Here is an 18,457-nt window from a genome sequence, read left to right as displayed (position 1 = left end):
AGAATGTGAGCACTTACCGATTTTCAACAAGATTTACACGTAATTTCGAAACTTTCTCTTGCTGACATTCCCACAAAATGATAAAAGGAGAAAAGTTTATCACTTGCGCTACTACATTTTCGTTGTAGAACGGAAGCATCAGACATAACATTTTAATTTATTACTTCTTTGCTACAGACTTTATTCGCAACGCAATTTGCAGACAGTATCCATATGGTACAGCTGCATGTACGTGCAAAATTATATCACTGTATGACACATAGTTCAAGAGAAATAACGTCATAAACATCGATATGCGTGAAAAACTGGCTTTTGCTTAAAACAGAGAGTAAATTAGCCAGACTATATTTATGTGGTGTTTCATAATGAGAACATTTCGCGACTTACAACAACCTTTAAGCATAATTTCACAACTTATCCAAACTTTTTCACACCTTCAACGTCAAAGGAACTCCGTTTCTTTAAAGAATTGGGAGTGTACTGATTATCACTATTTCACAAGGCAATAATACTGATTACGTAAGTCCCCAATGATTTTTTTCCTTAAATACTAACACTAATGTGTGACACGACGCTGTGGAGGTTATAGCATGTGAAACGAAAGTATGAACATCATATTTGCCACACAGCCCACCCGCTACACACATTTATTATTACTATGACCGTACTGTTGCTATTCTTATTGCTATACTAGTCCTATGACTATTCACATTCCAACCAGCCGAAAAATGCTCTTATCGGACCACAAAAATGGCAAACATGCCCCTGTTTTTGACTCTGGCTGAAAAGTGTGATGCCAGCTGCCTCATTCTGCCTTCCCCAGCACTTTAAAAAAAATTTCCTCGAAATTTTATACAGGAGCACATTCGCCTTTTTTGTGCTCCGAAAGGAGCATTTTTCCGCTGGTTCCCTTCTTTTCCCTGCCACAGCAGAGCATATCACTCATATGAAAAGAACTTTATGGGTCTGTAAAATTTTGATAGCTTACGTGAAACTGAAACAACGTAAAACTGATTTTACATCTCCAACTGGATTATACGTGAACAAAAATTTTGCTTGTGCTTCAGTACTGCAGCATGGGGTTCCCAGAACCCTTCTGATGATAATGGAGTCACTTGGCAGCGTATCTCTCCTTGCTACGTCACTTTACAGACTTCGTTTTCGCCTCATTCCGGATTTTACGTGCGTGTTTTACCTGTACAAGTAGGGTAACTGTGAACCTCTGTATCTCAGAAACGGTTAAACATATTAAGAAAATTTTCAAGGTTGCTCGATATCGGTATCTTAGTGCTATATCGTAAAAAATTTGAGCCACTTGCTGTGCATAGCCATCTTGGAATCCACGTCTTTGTTTTGGCACACAAAAATTGTTAAAACGTTTTTAGGTGAATTTTTAACAAACAGCCCATAAACTGGTGGTGCCTGCATAAGCCTCTTAAGTCCCACAGTAAGCGACACCAAAGGCAAAAAGGAACCAACCGATTCGCTCCATTTGCCTAAGCAGGAGGAAGTGTCTACATACTTTGACTCCGTACTGTAGCATAGCGATACTAAGACGATCCTTGTTTTGCGTATAGAACTGTTCCCTAGCCTAAGGCTTATCCGACACATTTGACTCGAGGTATGAGCCCCGGAAGAATCCCGTTTTTATGCGCGGCATTTTGGGAACATATTAGAGTGCGCATGCTGTCGCTTGCGTACCGATTGCCATTGTTACTATTGTTATTGTTATTACTACTGTAATTAGTGGCAGTGATAAGACAAAGAGAAGTCTTCCAATTTCTGCCAGTTCAGAAGTATGGAGTCCGACAAACATGTAGGCCTAACAACAATGCAACTATTTCAGTTTGGTTGATTTTATATGGGGTTGCAGGGTTTGGGTGAAGCAAGTACCGCTTGAGAGAGGAGAGTTGCAGAGGAGGCATGTTTTGTAACAGGTGTCTATCCCCATTATCGAAAGTTAGCTCTTTTTCTGAAAAACAACAACAAACATAATTCAAAAAAGAGAAAAGGTTGTTACATACCAGTTGTCACGCTAACTAATTAGTCCATAGTTTAATACAATAACTAAATTCATTTACCTTCCTTCATTTTAAAAATGAAAGTGTTCAAAGAATATTCTTTTTCATTCTAAAGCTTAGTTAGGCATTAATACTGGTGACGGTGTGGGGATAGGGGGACGAGTGGGGTGGGTGTGTTAGTAATAAATATTTGATTGCACTCAGGGGTAAAGTCTCAGAAAGGCTAGGACCAACTGGTCTACTGTCACCTCTGCAAAAAAAGGTTAGTTGCTGTCGAGGTTTCACATTGTCCTGTTGTCCATACATCTGGGTTCTTACACTCATTAACGTAGTCCCATCTAGGAAATAGCAGGACAAAGTTTTTGAAGCGTAGAGGTTTAGGGGAGAGGGGAGAAATTCTCTGTGACATTTTGGACAGATATTGGGTCTGCGTACGTATTGTCCTTGCCAGCAACGATATTATATGCTTGGGTGTATGTTACTAGGCGCCAATGATGTCTCCTGGACAAACTGCAGGGATATCATTCCCGTTACATGTCAAGTCATCATCATAAAGATAAATTTGATTGTAAAATCGACCCTTCAGTATAGATTGACGTGTGACTTTTGTCTATGTTACTGGCTTCCCTTATGTGCTAGGCTGTATGAACGTGTTTGGCAATGCATTCAAGTATGCTGTTGTACAATGGCTTGCCAATGTTATGTTGTCTGCACTTCAATGTTTGCGATTGTCACAGGTGGTCGTGTCCCCTAACAAAAAAATATGGTTTCGGACTGTTATGTTTCCACTTGCATATTTTTTGTTAGCTAACATTATGAAATACTGATACATGTCAAAAAAAAACAACAATAGGCCTTACTGCACTTTTTATAAAATGGTTTAGAAATTGCCTGAAAGTAGCGCAAATCATGGTGTTTGAATCTATGAACTGTACAGTGAGCAACCATTTACATGCACAAGCTTATATTTATAATGTTTTGGACAGAAGCAGTTATTCTTAGTTGGTAACAAATTAATTTTATATTCTGTATGAATCACTAGACTGCAATTTATTAGCCTGTACAGGAGACGACTTCAAGAAGTAAGTTACACATTATTATGACGGGCCAAGTAACTTTTACTTAATGTTGCACTACACTTTAAAGTGGAACAGATACATGACGTTGTTTTCATACATAGTCACCAAGTTGTTGTAAACAATGGTTGGAAGATCCTACCAATCATTCAATCTCTCAGCAACTGAAATCTGCTCCTTGGCCATTGTGCCATTCAAGATTTGTTGTATGGATATCTTCATTGTTGGAAAATCTCTTTGCCCCCAGATGATGAAAAGACCGCCTGGAAATTATTGTCTCTGGTCAATGTAGATGGTCTTCTTCCCAATCAGCATCACCAGCATCTGTGGGGCCTTCACAAAATTGATGGCATTATTTCACTGTGACTGGACACAGCTTTGCAGCTGTTCCACATGCCACTAGTATTTCCCTGTGAACCTATGTGAAATTAAGATGTTTTCCCCATAAGAATCGTACTGCCCTGCTTACTGCAGCTTCAAAGTATTTTCCCACATGCAGTGGAATTTCAATTGCGAACTGGGATGCAACTATTATCCACCTGTAGCAAAACTGCATTTGCAGGTAACCCAAAACATTTACTCTCTCCTGGCAGTGCACCACTTTTGTTGCACAGTACTCTTAGCAAGGGAGACATGTGTAACTTACTTTCTGAAATCCCTACACACCAGCTGTATTGTGCCAAAAGTATAACCTCACTAAGTCTCAGCATACCATATGTATTCCATCCATGTGACTGATACATAAAAACTGAAATAAATGTCATTTTGCACATTACTTTCACTTCCTAGAGTATGGGCAAATCACTGACCTTCCGCGGAGCAGTCTATGAAGCTCAGGACCTGCTAAGACATCATCGCTGTTCAGATCCGCTCTGTGACACGCACCTCTGGAAGGTCAAACACGAACTCGACTTAGCCCGTCTAAAAATCAGGCAACTTCAAAAGGAGCTGGAATCCAGAGGGATCAAACCCAGTCAAAGGTTTGTTGTCTCACTTTTTTATCTCACTCATCACACACTTTCACAGAGAATGATTCGCTCTGCTATTTATTCTGAAGTTATGTAATGATTAACACAAATATTTTCAAAATAGGTATCTATATATTCTGTGGAAGCTGAAGATGATCATCTGCTGTGGACTTACATGTTTTTAATAATTTACATGCTTTCTCTAGACCAATAGTACCATACAGTATTGTAATTGTTCTTTACAGACATGTGCATGCTTCAGATATTTAAAATTGTTTAAAAAACCCACCTCTTTACCAACTCCCTCTAATATACATGTATGGTTGTTAGAGGAAATCAGCATATACATCTGTACAACAGGTTTAGAGCTCATTAAATTATTGCTTATTTTCAGTTAATTTGATACCCAAAATTATGAAAGAAAACACCAGAACCAGAAAACTGTTGATCATAATTGGTAGGGTAAAAAGCACATAACAGTTTATGCTTTAAGTGATGAAGGATAATATAAAGGAAACTAAACATGAAATTTAACTAAAGAACTTTACTGGTGTCAAATATTATGATGAAAGTGAGATTTTGTAATAAACATTTTAAAAATTAATGGGAAAGGTAAAGTATGAAATGGAGAAGTGTAAAAGGATATGATAGGAAACATATCTGTGATAAAACCTCAGAAGAATGGGGAACAAGTTAATGACACATCTGCTTAACTATTCAAAGGAAAGTAAAATATAGGGTAAGATTTAGAGGAAAGGTCAAATAATAAAATACACTAAGCAAATTAACTTTATAGCAGGTGTTTTAAATGAAAAACTAAATACAAAATATGATGAGATGGAGAATGTCATAAAGCAAACTGAGAGGCTGAGAACTAAGCAAAAAATTATCTGGAATCTTTTGGCAACTTGTCCACTTAGTCTTACTTCCCAGTAAGACTTCTAACTGCAAAATCTGAAGCTGCTATTTTAAGGATTTACTGAATGATTACAAGATAGTTTCAGTTTCATATTGCACTAATTCTACCAAAATGCTATAACTACACAAATCACCACCGGTGCAGATTTAGGATGGCCAGCTACTCATTAACAGTTTTTACAGTGCTACCTAGCTATAGCTGCTGGCCATCAGATGGAAAGGCTAAACTCATTCAAAATAAAACAAAACTTTCTTTTTCATATTGACAAGCAGTGGTAGCAGGTGCTCGTTAAAACACATTCCACGTGTTTCATTATTCTCATATCTACATAGTCCATGCTGACCTACATTGTCACTTTTCAAATTTCAATTCATTGTTTGCATTTACATATAGAGAGAGGTGACAATGTCAATGGTTCTTTTCTTAGCACAATGGTTATTTTGGTACACACAAGCCATAACATGAATAACCCAATCACTTTGTGGCAGGTTGTTTCCTATAGCAGTATAAAAGAAGGTGTTCAAAAGAACTTACAATAAGAGACTATATAGATGATGCATTTTACAAGTCCCATTAACTATATATGATGAGCCAAAACATTATGACTGCTTGCTCAATAGCATACAGATCCAACTTAGGCATATAATACAGAAGCAATTTTGTGTGGTGTGGATTTGACAAGTCCTTGGTGGGTTTTGAGAAGTGTGTGGCACAAGCTGTCTGTGCACAAGTAGTGCAACTGCCATATGTTATGAAATGAGAGTCTGTTGGCTAGGAGCTGGCAGCTGATAGTGTCCCACATATGTTATATTGGGTTCAAACCATATGAATATGGTGGCTAATACATTGATGTGCAGTCACTGTCACACACCTAAAACCACTTTGGCACAATTCTGGCCTTTTGGTTCATACTGTTATCCTGATGGAAGCTGGTGTGGCCATTGGAGAAGACATCAAATATGAAGAAAAGGCAGGTGGTCCACAATAGTGTTCACATAGCCTGCAGCTTTCATGGTTCCTTTGATTAATACCACAGGTGCCAGAAGCCCAGTTGAACGTCCCTGTAGCATGTGACTGCCATGCTCACTGGCCTACATCTGTGGCACAGTGATTGTCTCAAGCAGCTATCCACCTGATTACAGTGGCATATCAAGCTGCATCCATCAGTCTGGTATGTTAAGAAACATCATCTTTCTTGTAAGAAAACATGTTCCCATTGCTCTATGGCCCAATTTTGATGGTCCCATGCCCACTGCCCACTCCAGTCATAACTGATGATGTCATTGGCTCAACATGGGAACACACAGTGCCCTTCAAAGCACTGTGCCTACCATCAGATCAACCATCTATTGGGCTTCTCAAGAAGGGACACGGCTCCATACCCCAAGTTCTTCAATTATTTGAGATTTCATCCTCCAGCAACCACTTTCTGTAGATGCTCATAAGAGCAGCACACAAACAGCCTACCATCTTACCCACTTACAAGGTGCTCATACACAGGTGTCAGGCCATAACAACATGCCCTTTTTGAAACTTTCAACTCATATTGTCACAAAATATTTTTTGTATCTTTTTTTTTCTCAAATTGTGAGAGCAAGGCAGGCTGTTGTAGGACTTAGATCTTTGCAGCCAAATATGCTAACAAGCTCTAGGACTGAGGCAGATGCAATTCCAGTTGGGAAGCTTGGATGGGAGTATCTAGTTCTGAAGTTTGCCCAATGATCAAGGAAAAGAAACCCAAAAACTGTGATGAGACTAATGGAGTGGAACTGTTTTAATTTGTGTCTGAAACAATGTTTTCCAGTCATGTATGCTCCATTTATATACTTTCCTTACTGTGTCACTTGCCCAAAACAGCACCTGACGGCACTCAATCTTGCTGTGGGCAGTGGTTGTGATGTTTTGGCTCCTCAATGTATGTACTCTAGCCACAGATGATGGGCAGTAACATGCAAAATTAAATTGGCAAAAGAGTTTGAATAAGAAAATGAGTACAAACAGCTTTTGTTCACACTTTCTTGTTAGAATGACAACCACCTAAATAAAAATGCTTTCATTCAAAAACAATCATCCTTACCTGGAGAGCTGATCAGTAGTGTGTTTGAGACTCTACTAAAAATTAGGTAGATCCACAGCTTCAGCGTGCAAAACTGTCAGTTTTTTGTGAAAGTATTTTTTACTGTGGACAATGATGCTATGGATAATGCTTATACGCACACACATCGTAAATTCTCCATTATAGGGACACAATACTTCCTTTCAATAGTAATGAGCCATCCGAGTAACTCCAGAAAAAATATTGCAGCAGAGGGATCACAAAAAGTGAGTTAAAGAGGAAAATTAGGGACTAACAACCTAGAAGAGCTTAAATAACATCACAGCTCAACATGGGAAATACCCCACCTGCTCAAAAATAATAGCAGATAATACTCCATTTGAGCAGGTCCCCATTTTTAATTTTTTAGTATGTGACATAAGCTGTGATATGGACAAGAATGTAGAAAATTATATTAACAAATATCAATCAATATGCAGTATGATAAACAAAACATTCAAAAACAAAATTAAGATTTTATAAAACCATGGCTACCCCTGCATTGTTATTTGAAAATGAGTCACAGACCCCTAAAAATGTAGTAAAGATAATCTACAAACAACAATAACAAGATTTCTTTGGAAAGTTGGAGATGCTACCAGGGAAGACCATATAAGAAATGAGTATATTAGCAATCAACTAGATATTTATAATATTGATGAAAACACTGAAGAAAGTAAAACATTGTGGAAGCATCACCTACAAGGAATGATCATGGAGAGAATCCCACCTCAGACTACACATTACTAGCCAATAGGAAGAAAGGATGTAAGAAGACATAGAATGAGGTGGCTGTGAAAAGTGAAGATTTAACAGGTACAAGTGACTAAACCATGAAGTGTAGAAGAAGCAGATAGTTTTAATTTTACATAGTTAGTGATCAGAGGTGGAGAAATGGTCCAAGATCACAGTGCTACTATTGATGGTGTGCATGCAGCTTACCAGAAAGCTGGTGCCTCTCGAAGAGAAGTACCTGTAGCCCAGCATTTAGGCAGTCCGCAAGATGCAGATCTAGTGCCAGCAATTGTACTGGCCAGGAGATATCATTACAACTAACCAGTGCAGCATCTTTGTTCTGAAGTTACATGCTATTTTCCATGCAAGAAAAGATAGGACAGTTAGAATTTAGTGTCACAACAATGTAATTTTGAACAGAAAATTCCTGAGAGAAACAAATACACTATCACTTCCTTTTCCCCACTGATTTTGAAATAAAAAAGAAAAATGTATACAGATGTTCTGTATAATTCAGACAGAAATCTGAGATGGAGGTAAACACATAAGGGAAAAACATTACTAATATGTAGTTCAACTTTCATGTAGCCATTACGGCTCTTGTTGCAACAATTACACCATACTCCATCAAAGATATTTTAGCAGACTTTTATAATGACAGATTTGTTAAAACTCTTCAGTATGTAACTATAATAAGAGTCACTTTCCTATTTCAATTTTGTAGAGTAATCCACTCACATATTAGTTGTAGCATTTGCCAATTTTGATATATTTCTTTAACTTCCAGGTATTGGTACACTTTAGCTGGTGTCACACTCTTTTCAGATACTGGAAGCAGTTCATCTGTTACATTCATTTCTGAACTAACAATTTACTTGATTTTAATTGCTTGTTTGTCAGACATTATAGGAGAAAAATGTGCTAATCAAGAAATATGAACACGTACATTATGATACAAAATAGTACTAGCATGTAGTGATACTGGGTGGTGTACATATTTTCATGCTTGAGCTTGAGTATTAAGATTTGATGACACTGGCATGTACTTGCACATGCAATGCAAGGGTACAAATAAAGTATCCAGCTTGAGGCTCATAACATTTAAGGCACTGTAAACAACATATTTTTTTATAAAGATAAATGTAATTAAATCACACATTAGTTATAATTATTGCCTATCTTCATTCCAGCACCATTTATGCTATGTTTATAGCTTTTTTTAAATATCTTTGGATTGTGTTTTCAGATTTCTTCAAGTGCTTAATGATTTTTTTAATGAGTAATCCTAAGAAATTTGATTGAAGATGCCAGATACTGGAACATCAGAACTTTTTTGCTGTTCCATTTTTCTTTTCTGGCTAATAGGAACTATAGTGCATGTTGTAAGTTATTTATCCATAAATTGATAATTTTATCTGTTAATGAACAGTTTGTATTTCCTTAATTAACAAGTGAGTTGTACATGCCCTAACTTCAAGGTGGAAGTAATTTCATTTAGCACCAAACTTGGAGTTTATTGTGATTGTTTATCAGTAGCCACACAGTAATAGACTGCATGCAAAATAAAATAAAAACTGCTTATAGATCTAAGTATTTTCTGTGAGCCATCCATAGTATATAAAAAGAAACTGTGATTCATTACAAGATATGGTATTGCTTCTTCCATGGGGAAATATTTAAAAATGTATACTTAAAATGCAAAGTGTGGTTTCTTGCAGTAAATATCTTACACTTTTCTCATAATGCATAATGTTCGGAAATATAGCTGATGTTGTCATCAATTAAACATCAACAGTTACCTTAACTATAAGTGTCTAAAAAGATAAACTTCATACTCCATCTTCCTGGGCATATTTTGCTTGCAGGATGACAACTTTCATCTTCACTCACAAATGAGAAATACTTCATGAGCATCATTCCAATCTCATTTCAATTTTAATTACTTTTTGTTACACAGCATGTTTTGAATTGTCTCGCATCTTCAATTGTTTACATACAAGCTTACTACAATTTCATCCTACTGTTAAGTGTTCTAATAAGGTCTGCTTAAAATATAAGCTGAGTTAAACAAGTGATGGACATAATAAGTGGTGTATGAGGAAGATCCAAACTGCACAGTTTTGCACTGCTGTCATTTTCCACATTGGTTGCATATATTGGGAGCATATTAACTACTCAGCTAACTTTTACACACAATTACAGATTAATCCACACAAAACTGAAAAGGTACTCAAAATTTTACTTAAATCTGACAGAAATGGTTCTGAATTTTGTTTTAGAGAAACCACATAGTTTTAAATAGTTCTAGAAACTGCTATTAAGTGAAAGATTTATGCATGTGTATAAAGGTCATAAATTGAGAATCTCTTCCTAGTATCTTATTAAATAATAATTATAATTATAATACAACAGGAATGCTACCCATTAAAAATAACATGTAATAATAGTTGTAATATTGTCACAGTTATGAGGAAACCAACATGAAAACAGAGTAAGAAAAATTAATCAAAGTAGTGCAGACATTTACTCCTGATTAAGCTACGGAAAATTTCTCTAAAAAAGAGTCAATAACAATTTCTTCATAACATTTTACAAACCTAGTCTGTTACCCACAAATAACTTTTCTTATGTGCCAGTTTTTTTCCACATTACAATTTAACACTGATTTGACAGCTAGCAAATAGCAATACGTGCTTCTGTTAGACATAGGCCAGTAAGGAACTTATTCATGGAATCATTCATGTCTGAGTCACTCAGAAAAGTACAGAAAATCTAAATCAGGATGGAGAGCACTATTGTCATCATCATCATTTTTTTTTCCATGTACGCATTTCATTGTTTTACCCAGAAGAATTCTTCAAATCTTAAACAAGTTGAGTTAAATCAGTGACCGACATAAAGAGTGTGGTGTATGAGGAAGAGTCTCAATAGTCCAACTGCATAATTTCGCACTATTGCCATTTGTCATGTGGGCTACATACTTTGGTGAATCTCCAGAACTTCACTCATGTGGGTCATTCTAGGTGTCATTAGTATTATTATTGTTATTAGAAGTAGTAGTAGCCATAGTAGTTTTCAAGGATTTTCAGAGAATAGTCGAAAGAGCACATTAGGAAACTGCCACCATTAACATCCTCAGGTGAAGCATTAATTTTGCTACATGTTTTTGGTATTCACATACCAAACTATAAAATGACAGCTGTTTTAGAAATATAGTATTTTATGTACAAAAATGGAATGTTATTAAGCAAGATGAAGAAGAAGTTCCTGTTTCATAGAAGCCAAGCAAGCTCCACACCAGAATCCTATTGAACTGTTTTCTTCTTCTACCCACCCCGTCCACCTTTCTCTCTCTTTGTCACTTCTCTTTCATCCCTGTAAGGTGTTCCAAATCTTTAGGGTCAAAATTATACTGATGGTAGAGGATAAAGAACTATGGCAGTAAAGAATATTTCATGTGGAATGAGGTCTTGAATGGTAAATGTGTGTCAGCCATATATGTAAGCCACATGTTTAATAAAAATACATATGCTTATCACATCAACTACCTTGTAAAATAATACACTGACATCTCAGATATGTCCACAGTTGTTCATCATTTGGATTTGCAGCTCCTTGTGTTGATCGTCTTTGCAGTTAAATTTGTAGGATGTGAGGTCCGCCAGCTGCAGAAATAACACAGATAATCAGAACACACAAATCCAAAATTATTTCCAATCATAAAACATCAGAGAAAATCACAGCTAACAAGCTAAAACAAAAATTAAAACAGAACAATGCCATAGTAACAAAAACTGACAAAGGGAATATTACTGTAATTATGGATGAAAAAGAATACGTAGAGAAAACACTAGATTTTCTCAAAGTCAAGGTACCAGAAAAACATTCAACAGACACTGAAAAACATCAAAAATACATTCTAAAAAGGCCAGGTAAAGAGTATGACACAGAAAAATCCAAAAGCACCCACCCTAAATTCCCTACCAAAGGTTCACAAGGATAATATCACATTAAGGCCTGTCATTAACATCCGAAATGCTCCATCCTACCACCTGACCCAACAGACACACACACTACTAAAAAAATTGTAGACTTTTGATAGCAACAGGAACCTGGAAAACTCAAAGGAGTTAATCGACAGAATCAAGAACATTCACATACCAGACACTGCAACTCTCATATCATTCAACGTCACATTAATACACACTTGTATTCCAATAACTGAAACAATCAGCATCATCACACAAAGATTAAAACAACAAGGAAACACTCCAGACACACACATCAATGAAATAACAAGCATACTCAAGACCATAACATCACAAAATTATTTTGTGTTCAACAAAGAATTTTATTCTCAACATGAAGGACTGCCAATGGGATCACCAATTAGTGGTGTCCTAGCTAATATATTTATGAACAACCAGTAGAACATGAACTTCAGACACATAATAAAAGCAAAAAACTACAAAGTTATATGCTGGTACTGTTATGTCGATGACATAATATGTCTGATTGATGAACCACATCCACACAGAACAGCTACACAATGAAATAAACAACTTACACCCAAAAATTAGCTTCACATTATAAACAGAAACTAACAACACACTACATTTTCTAGAGCTTCCCATACATAAAACAAACAACACACACAACTTCACAATATTCAGGAAACCAACAGCCACAAGCACCACCATTCACAACCCATCGAACAACCCACTGACACATAAGCAATCAACAGAACACCCATGAACAAACAAAACTACACACTAGAACTAAACACAATAAAAAAAATAGAAGTAGAAAAATGTTATGATACCCATATGGTCGACAGTTAAATCAAAAAATATGTAAACAGTACAAAAATGAACATACCACACAGCACACACACACACACACACACACACACACACACACACACACAATTCCTCATGCAATACAGTACAACACAATACACAAACAGTGACAACTACAAGACACAACACAGCAACAACACACACACAAAACGAAATGGCACATACTCACCTACAATAACAAGATTGTTCACAGAATAGGCAACATATTAAAGAAACAGGGACTCCAAATAGGACACAGGACAGAGAACACAACACAGAAAAAGATCAGAACACAAGAAACACCCTTCGAAAATCTTAGCAGATCAGGAATATATGAATTCACATGCAACACTTGTCACTCAATGTACATAGGACAAACATGCAGAAGCTTCAAAACCAGATATTCAGAACATCTCCGCGCTTTAAAAAACGACAGCTCCGATAGGTATTGTGTATTGAATGTGTTTTAATTTACGTAGGGATGTTTGAGTTTTTAATTTTTGAGGTGTTGTGGATTTGGTTTTGTTTTTCGTAGTTGTTGGCATTGGTTTTTTTACTTCAGTAGTTACAGTTGACATATATATGTCAATGGAATTGACCAGTTCCAATTTTATTATTTTATGTGTAGGGATAGGTGTTTTGGTACCATCAGCTGTGGTTGAGGGAAATGTCTCATTCCAATTTCTGTAGATTTTGCTGTAGACATCGGTGTTTTGGTATCGTCAGCTGCCGTTGACCTATATAGGTCAAGGGAAGTGTTCGATTCCTGTAGATTTTGCAATTTTTTGTATGTGTGTGTGTGTGTGTGTGTGTGTGTGTGTGTGTGTGTGTGAGTGAGTGTGTGAGTGTGTGTGTTTCGGGATCATGGTGTGTGGTTTTTTTTTACTGCCATATTTAGCTTGCCCCTCCCTACAACCCCCCATTTCCCACGGTTGTCCCATTAGTTTGAGTGTATATTTGGAGGGAGATGTTATTGTCTTATTTATAGATATTTTCATGTTTTTTGCTGTGTGTATGTAGTGAAATCATAGGCACCATATTGGAGATGCTTAGAATAGCCATTTCAGCCATACTGATGACGTCACGGGTCAAAGCATAGGGGTGGAATCAGACACTTCTGTATTCCCCATATTAGCTGACCAACTTGTAGCCCACAATCACCAGCCAATTACAGCAGAAACAGACTTAAAAATACTAAAACCCAGCCACAGCCTATACAGCAAACTGACTATTGAGGAACACTTTCACATACAGAAGGCAATAGCAGAAGGAAAACAGGTCTTAAATGAATACACTCCACTCTGTAAGGATGCACTATTTAACACATTAAAGGAACTTCACAAAAAAGACAACACAAACAGATAAAAGAAGTTATAATGAAATTTAAACCTTTCGCTGCTTACAGGTATTGATAAATATCAACAGGGACTGTTGAAAAATGTGTGCCCCAGGTTCGAATCCCAGTTGGGGCACACATTTTTCAACTGTCCCTGTTGATATTTATCAATGCCTGTAAGCAGCAAAAGGTCTAGATTTCATTATAACTTCATTCTTCGAGAGCTGCAAGATCACCAATGACATCTGTACAGATACCAGCTTCATACAAACAAAAGTTACACACACACACACACACACACACAAATGGATACACTACAATCTGCAAAGACTCACTATTAACGCTGCACAAAAGGAACACCATGTAAAAGACAACACAAACAGTTAAGAAGCATACACACACACACACGCAAAGATAAAATGTAAACAAAATTCAAATTTGGAGCCGAACTCTCTGGTAAACAACTGAACACTGACTGGGCTGGGACACACAACAACCACAATCACACTGTTTTGCTGAAGAGAAAATTATGCAGAGAATAAAAGGGCTTTCCACATGGAAACGCAAGTAAAAACTAATATAGGCATGAAATATTGCAACAAACTAAATTACATTCTAGACGATAGGTTAACTCCCAGCAAAATTTCTCATCAACATTGTTTGCTTGCAGATCACAAGCTACCTGTAATAAATAATACACAAGTGATCCGGAAAAATCATACACACCAAGTGTAAAGGTATTAACAAAAAGAAATGAACTATTGTTTCAACTAAACATCCACATAATTTAGTAATTATTTAATAAAAATGTTCACATTACAGAATAAATAAAATGGAAACCAACTGATGATGGCACAGTGGTGCTGAAACATGTTTGCATACTGAGAAAAACGGTGTTTTGCATAACTGGCAGACCTCACATCTTACAATGTCCACAGTTGAATTTTCCATTGTTTACGAGTTATGGCTGGCTGATGAAGACAGAGTATTACTCATTATTGGAATTTGCAGACTAGCATTTAAGTTATGGTGCAGCAGGATGCATTGCCTGGAGAGCAAAATTAATCTGCAGAGAAATAATCTTGTAAAAATTGGCTTCTTACATGTAAGAAAGTTATTACACTGGGCAGAATCTTGAGAGTAACTGGACTGTACAAGGTATAGAGAGTTGGGTACAATTCATAAGAAATAATTGTTTGTGTGATATAAATTAAGGAGATCTGAAATGCACGCTTCAAAGAATACATTTTGAAGAGCACTGATGGATAACAACAATGTAGGAAAAGATAGATCACTACTTACTGTAAAGTGACACATTAAGTTGAAGATAGACACATTTAAAAGACACTTACATGTAAGCTTGTTGTCACAACCTTTGTCAGGGAAAGAAAGAAAAATGCACACATTCATTCACACATGCAAGCACGCCTCACACACACATGACTGCCAACTCTGGCAGCTTGAACCAGAATGCATCAGTCGCAATGGCGCTAAATTATTCTGACACCAGAGTTCAATTGTGTCAATAAATTATATCATAATTTCTGGCCATTAGTTCGTTAACTCAAAATGCTCCGTTTAGAATCCTCTATCATAATTTTGACTTTAATTGTTTGGAACACCCCATACAACAGAGTGTATACAGTATTATCAGTGTCACTACCTTACCCAAAAGACTTGTGTAGAAGGAATCACACTCCGTAGTTATGTCTATGAATGTTACTCAAAAGCTACATTCTTGGATACTCACAATACGTCTGTAGGTCTTCACTGTTTGCTCTGCTCATCCTGCTTGGTAAGGATATCAGACAGAGGAACAGGTTTTAAGAATATGTTGAAAGATGATTGTATAAGTGCATCCTTTGTAGATGCATTACAGTTTCCATGAAATCCATTGAATCACAGCCTGAAATCTGTTTCCCAACAACTGGATGTATCTGGTTTACTTTGAGTCACTCTAGATGGTAACTACTGAACATTTTGTGGCACTAACTTACTTTATGGCTTATAGTCAAGAGTCCAGGATAGATTTACTCTATTGTAAAACTATATTTAATGGGAGTACGAAAGTGTCCACTTCCACCTGTCTGCTTTGACCCATGATGTCATCAATATGATGGAAAAAAAAATGAAATGAGCATTTGGCATCATTGGCCGGGAGGTCCCATACGAGACAGATCCAGCCGCCTTGATGCAGGACTTATTACATTCGTCACCATATTGGGTGACCTGTGCGCCAGATTGGGATGAAATGATGATGAAGACAACACAACACCCAGTCCCTGAGTGGAGAAAATCCCCGTCTCAGCCGGGAATCGAACCTGGGACCCTTAGGATGACAGTCTGTCACGCTGACCATTCAGCTATCGGGGCAGACAATTTGATGGAATGGCTATTCTAAGCATCTCCAATATGGTGCCTATGATGTTACTATATACACATGGCAACAAACACGAAAATACGTACAAATAAGACAGTAACATCTCCCTCCAAAAATATAATCAAACTAATGGGACAACCGCAGGAAATTGGGGACTTTAGGAGGGGGACAAGCTAAATATAGCAGTAAAAAAAAAAACACACACACCACGATCCCAAAACACACAAAATGATGACCAAAACACAATAATTACAACAACAAAAAATAAATAAATAAATCTACAGGAACCGGACACTTCCCTTGACCTCCATAGCTCAGCTGCAGCTTACGATACCAAAACAACGACGCCTACAGCAAAAACTACGAAAATTTGAAACAGAATTTCCCTTGACCACAGCTGACAATACCAAAACACCAATACCTACATATAAAACTACAAAAATTTGAATCAATCATTTCCTTTGACCTATATAGGTCAACCATAACTATTGATACGAAAAATCCAACACCTACAACTACGAAAAACAAAAACAAAACCACAACACATCAAAAAGTCAAAAGTCAAACATCCATACGTAAATTAAAACACATTCAATACACAATAAATACACAAAACATTATAACTCAAGAAAAATAGAGCCCCAAAAAATCAACTATGTACCACCAACAAATTTCGGCACTGGAAAGTAGGTCGGCCATCCCAAAAACACACACACACACATACACACACACACACACACACACAGACACACAGGGCGCCATCAAGCACAACAAGGTGACATCTACAAACACAACCAACTCATAAACTCTGAGCCGTAATGACATCACACACAACACCCTTACGTCATGGGGTCAAAGCAGATGGATGGAATCTGATGCTTCCGTTCACCCCATTTAATTGTATTGAGAGTCAACTGTCAGTCTCTGAAGCAGGTGTTGAAAATCTGTAAGTGTGGCTCAGCAATTTCCTATGGTGACCTTTCTCTATACATAACAGTGAGGTCTCTGAAAATTTTACACATGTACTGATTTTCTTTGCAACAGTTTCAATGGGAATGAGCTTACTTTACTGACTGTTGACCAGAGAAGTGATTACTTGCCCAACATCTGTTTCAATAATCCCTGGCACAGATTTGCAAGTGCAGATAAGAGATGGACCAACATCTGGTGGGCTACTACACCCTCTAATCAACTCCACATTATGAAGGAGACTATGGCTGCATAGCATTCCTCCTTCAATTCTTCCTGCAAGGAATCAGTTCTCCTATGTTGCTCCAGCACTGCCGTAACACATTAATCCATAGATTTATTCTATGTAATGAGTCACCCCCATATTGTGAGGCTTACAGATGGTAGCTCACATCCTGGTAGAATGCCCCCTCTTTTTGTCTCTCCGTGACAAGCATGATCTTCCAGATTCTTTATCTCTAATATTGATGGATGACACATGAACAGTTCAACTGGTTCTTCATTTCATGTGAAAAAAATCTTGATCTTTTTCAGATCTTACGTTTTAAACTGCTTTTGACATGACGTCAGGGTAATGTGGCTTGGAGTGACTACCACCGTATGCAGGCCCAGGTGGATCTTTGCCCCTACCTCCTCCATAAGCCACCATGGTCATCCCTCTATTATTCTGTTTTTAATTACTTTTAAATACAATTGGGCCCTTTTTCTATTTCACCCTATTGTACATTTTAGGAGTTCCCCTTCTTATAGCACTCTGATGAAAGCAAAATCTTGAGGATTCCTTAGGCTTGAAACTAGCAGATGACAAAAATAAATAAATAAAACAAAATATAAATGTTTGAACTGGTTTTCATGCTTCCTTCAAAAAAGTGGATCCTAGTTCCATCTTTAACACTTTCACTATAATGGACTGGGAATGGGATGGTTGTGGGAGGAATGCCTCCCACAACATGCTGAGCCCTTGGGAACATTCAACTGTGCCATCTCAGCTACTGACCTGATTGTTTCTCTCATTTAATCTTACTACCATTAGTCCAACTGGTGTTCATTACATTTTTGGAATTTTAACTTTTACTAACATGGCTCTTCTCTTCACCTTGCTAGAAGCAATTGTTTGTTT

General features: G+C 37.1%; 1 protein-coding gene across 1 annotated transcript in view; it reads left to right on the top strand.

Moving 5' to 3' along the window:
• Positions 1-18,457, top strand: part of LOC126176222 (glutamate receptor ionotropic, NMDA 2B) — a 922,500-nt gene that overhangs the window by 824,566 nt on the left and 79,477 nt on the right. Inside the window, exon 13 of the mRNA XM_049923366.1 lies at positions 3,887-4,077. Within this exon, the coding sequence (XP_049779323.1) occupies positions 3,887-4,077 (191 nt within the window). The remainder of the gene's footprint in view (positions 1-3,886; positions 4,078-18,457) is intronic.

This window comes from Schistocerca cancellata, chromosome 3, assembly GCF_023864275.1.
Source record: "Schistocerca cancellata isolate TAMUIC-IGC-003103 chromosome 3, iqSchCanc2.1, whole genome shotgun sequence".
NCBI classification, from domain to species: Eukaryota; Metazoa; Arthropoda; class Insecta; order Orthoptera; family Acrididae; genus Schistocerca; species Schistocerca cancellata.
This window is presented reverse-complemented; position numbering and strand designations above follow the sequence as displayed.